This window comes from Gastrolobium bilobum, unplaced genomic scaffold (genome assembly GCF_033153095.1).
Source record: "Gastrolobium bilobum isolate Gb01-03AN ecotype WA unplaced genomic scaffold, APGP_CSIRO_Gbil_v1 utg16275, whole genome shotgun sequence".
Lineage (NCBI taxonomy): Eukaryota > Viridiplantae > Streptophyta > Magnoliopsida > Fabales > Fabaceae > Gastrolobium > Gastrolobium bilobum.
In genome coordinates, this window is record NW_026896379.1 from 46,302 (window position 1) to 50,667 (window position 4,366).

The window sequence follows — 4,366 nt, forward strand, 5'->3', positions numbered from 1 at the left end:
TTTGACTATAAGACTGCTAATGAGAACATGCTTTTGCAGATAGATGAGTTGTGTCTACCTTCCTATAAAAATGCCTATATCTATAAAGAGAAAATCAAAAAGTGGCATGATAGGAATATCATTCTAAAGGAATTTGAGCCAGGCCAAAAAGTACTATTGTACAATTCTCATCAGAAATTATTTCCTGGTAAGCTCAAATCCCGCTGGTCGGGACCGTTTGTAGTCAAGATGGTATTTTCGTATGGTACTATTGAGGTTTCGACACTTTACGGAGACCGTGCTATTAAGGTTAACGGTTGCAGGCTGAAACTATACCTTATTGATCAAGATGAAAAAAAAGGAACGAGTTGCATTCCTCTTCTTCCACAGTAGTCTATAAGCTATAATGTCAGGCTCGTGATGTTAAACAAGCGTTCTTGGGAGGCAGCCCAACAATTTTTGTTTCTTTCATTTAAATTTTATTTATTTTTATTTATAGTTTTTATTTTATATGTGTTTGTTGGCATTTCATATTAGTCCAACTAGTACTTGTGATAGCTCATTTGATTTGCACGCATTATGAGGAGACACAATGATAGAAACCAACCAGAAAATAAATCAAACATACAATGGATTATGGAAAAGGAACACAGATCTGTATATAGATGTACCTATATCTGTATTACAATATGAAAATGATAACAACTCAGAGACAAATTAACAAGAAAAAGGAAATACAATGAACTGGAAATGCTATAACAAAAAGAGAAATAATGCAAGATAATTCTAGAGCAAATATAGAGGCTCTAGACTCTCCCAATCACCCGAGAGGTGCCCAAAGTTCCAAGTCCCAAAGATCCCCTCCACACTCCAAACAGAGCAATATATATGCGCCTCTAGCATGCTTTTCTCATCTAACCATTTTCCTTCCAATCCACAACTGAACTAATATTCTCTTTTGATACGGCTGAGTCAGCAATAACAAACTTTGAGTAGCTAATCCCCTAAATTGTTGCCTATTGTGCACCTCATCTTAGAAAGGATCGTATCAATACTCTCCCCCAAAACAATCACCTTGTACTCAAGGTGAGTACAAATAATGACAATGTTACCTCCGGGATCCCATTGCTGGAACTGTAAGGACCGCAATGCATGACAAATTCCACCAGGATACCATTGCAAGGTAGTGTAGGCGCTTACAGCAATTGCTTGAGTATGCAAAAGTTCATTGTATTCCGTGATGCCCTCATTGTCATCTCGACACACTGGAATTAAAATATAATCAAGCAACTGGCCTCTTCCTCTCACTGGGAATGGTGTACCACTTCCATCAACATTACATAGTAATTCAATTGCTTTGATATCATCTTGTTTGACTGTGGGACGATGCCCAATTGTTTTGGCCTCAATCACTATAGATGGGGCATGCATAGTATCATTTTCATACATTAGAGCCAAAACAACATATATCACACTAGACTTTTGTGTTCTGAAACTATCAGAGAACAATAACGGTATCTGGACAGAATTGCACATGAGTCTTGAGTCTCTAATTCTGAATTAAGTCCATTAATAACAGATTCTAAGAAAGGAATTGAAGTATCATATTTTTCACCACGATGCCATTGTTCTTTTGCAGCCCCCAATGGTTGAGGATTATAGATAGGCAAGTCAGAGATGCATCCCATTTTAGAATTCGTATATGGAATTTCATAAAAGCCATGATAACAAGGAATTGTTCCATCACTCATAATCCCAAAAAATGACTAAGTTTCCCTGCCCATCTCAACCTGGCTAACTCCACAACTTTCATGTTCAGTACATTTTTCTTCCTATCTTGGCAGACCACTTCACCAAAGCTTCCATAATTTATTTTTTTTTGAATATTTTGGCACCTCTTTCATCAAAGCATTAGCAAGGTGGTTCTTTCCATATTAAAAAATTTTAATACAAAAAACACAAGCGAAATTGGGCACACAAAATATTTCGAGGCAAAAATCTTCATAACCAACCACATAACAAATATTCCCATGGCCCTGACCTGCACCCCCGATGTCATCAATAGCTTCACCCAAATCGATAGAGAAACAGAGCACTAGTGGGTCCCACACAAAAACCTCATTCACATTAAAACATACTCCACCCAACAAGTTATAACCACTCGAATCAGACATGTGGTTCCCAATCGGTGGTTTCCAAAAAGAGACCGCAGGGATGGAAGGAGAATATGGTGCGTGCCCGAAAACATACCTTTGTTTAAACTCGAATAATGTATTCTGGCGCACATGTCCGGACAGCAATGCTGCCACTGCATCGGTGCTGACATCAGATTGCAATGATGGTACCACATGTAATGAATCCATCAAATCTGAATTCTCCTTTGTTGGCGGTCGAGGCGGTTTTGATTTCGCTTCAGGCTTGAGCTCAAGTGGCTTTTCAGCTTCAAGCGGTGCCTCATGTTCGTCGTTTTCTTTTCCTTCGTCCAGGTTCTCTTCCTTTGGGTTGTGACGCTCCATTAGTGGCTTAGATGTAGGCTTAGTTGGTGATTTTGTTGGATCTGCATAATGTGACTCACAAGCCCAATTTGTACAGAAAACAGGGTTTCATTGATTTGGGTTTGGAGAAACTCAACAGCAATTTGGGCCTGGCCCGTTACGTCAGTACCTTGGGTCAATTTTTGTAAACCCGACCTGGCTTGCCCCTCTTCTTCCAGTTTCTCATGCGTTTGCAGCAGCTGGTTTCTCTCATGGCTGCACTGTATTTTCTGATCCTCTTTTTTCTCCATTTGCCGGTTGTCATAGATCTGAAAATTGTTGCAAAATTGTTGGCTCGATTTCTCTGTTCTTCCTTGGCTTCCATCATCTTGTCTTCTGTGAATTTGATTTTTGTTGATGGTGTTCTCAAGAACATTGATGCGCTCCAATATCTCCACATTTCTTTCTTCTATGCTGCTCTTTCTTTCTTCGTTTATTGTCTTTATTTCTGGTTCAGCTTCATCATCCTCGAAGCAAATCTCCGATTGGAGAAATTGGAGAGACCAACCAGAAAATAAATCAAACTTACAATGGATTATGGAAAAGGAACACAGATCTCTATATAGATGTACCTATACCTGTATTACAATATGAAAATGATAACAACTCAGAGACAATTTAACAAGAAAAGGGAAATACAATGAACTGGAAATGCTATAGCAGAAAGAGAAATAATGCAAGATAATTCTAGAGCAATTATAGAGGCTCTAGACTCTCCCAATCACCCAAGAGGTGCCCAAAGTTCTAAGTCCCAAAGATCCCCTCCACACTCCAAACAGAGCAATATATATGCGCCTCTAGCATGCTTCTCACATCTAACCGTTTTCCTTGCAATCCACAACTGAACGAATATTCTCTTCTGATATGGCTGAGTCAGCAATAACAAACTTTGAGTAGCTAATCCCCTGAATTGTTGCCTATTGTGCACCTCATCTTAGAAATATCACACACCCAACATTGGATATATGTATTCGTAAGGCATGATCTAGAGTAGAAGTAACACTGCTGCATAGAGGCCAGGTCTGATTTAACATTTTGAGATTTTAAGCGAGCTACTCATCGAGCTTGTCCTAAAAACGCATGTTTTGGCCTCATCCTCGCTGGAAATATGAACTTTGGCTTATTAGGTTAAGCTCGCTCCCTTCCTCGCACCAGCAAGGAACGACAGCAAGCAAACACTCACTCTGTTTTACAAATAGATTCCCCCCCAAACATTTTGCTATGCATTTTTCCCTCCCCCACTTTTCATTCCTATCTTGCTCTTTCCTCGCATCTTCATTCACCCATTTCCTCATCACCCACACACATCATTGTTCATCACCGGAACCACCGCACCAACATCTTCACCGAGGCATTTCCACTTTCATCGTTCATATTTTCTTCTATCTCGTTTCTCTCTTCAACGAAGCAAATCAGGTATGTGTTTCAAACTTCCTTCTTGCTGATTCTGGAAATTACTTTGGGGATTAACATTGGGTTATCTTGTGGCTTTGTTAACTAATCTCCCTTCCCTCAGTTTCATGCTCACGGGTTTGAATAAGAACATGCAAGATTAGGGTTCTTGGTTTTGGGATTTTGTATTCCATTTGGGATTTTATTCTTAGGATTGATCTATCTGTATATGCCTAATTTCATTTGAGAAGTATAAAGACTGAGAAAATATGCCTGCTTTTTTTTTGACAAATCAAGCTTGAATTCCACGGTGACAACCTAAGGTTTTTGATTTTCTGAATTGGGTTTTTCAGATTTCTTGTTTGTTTCGTATGATAATGGTGGATATATATACATTGGGTTAACTAATTTTGTTCTTGAAAGATGAACTGCATATACTTGTCATGAATTTTGAACCAAGA

At 39.0% G+C, this 4,366-nt stretch overlaps 1 protein-coding gene across 1 annotated transcript; it reads right to left on the bottom strand.

The window, feature by feature from the left end:
- Window positions 1-653: 653 nt before the first annotated feature.
- Window positions 654-2,467, bottom strand: LOC133299456 (uncharacterized). The gene is made up of 2 exons (XM_061498914.1): window positions 2,230-2,467; window positions 654-1,391 (listed from the first exon to the last, which is right to left on the bottom strand). The coding sequence occupies exons 1-2, from the start codon at window positions 2,327-2,329 to the stop codon at window positions 976-978; spliced, it is 516 nt and encodes a 171-aa protein (XP_061354898.1). The 5' UTR covers window positions 2,330-2,467; the 3' UTR covers window positions 654-975.
- Window positions 2,468-4,366: the final 1,899 nt, after the last annotated feature.

Bases quoted from the DNA above. Each gene is read 5' to 3' on its own strand.
- LOC133299456 (XM_061498914.1), bottom strand. From the start codon at position 2,329: ATGTGGTACCATCATTGCAATCTGATGTCAGCACCGATGCAGTGGCAG. The intron at 1,392-2,229 runs GTATGTTTTCGG...CCCCATCTATAG, and splicing joins TTATTCGAGTTTAAACAAAG to TGATTGAGGCCAAAACAATT.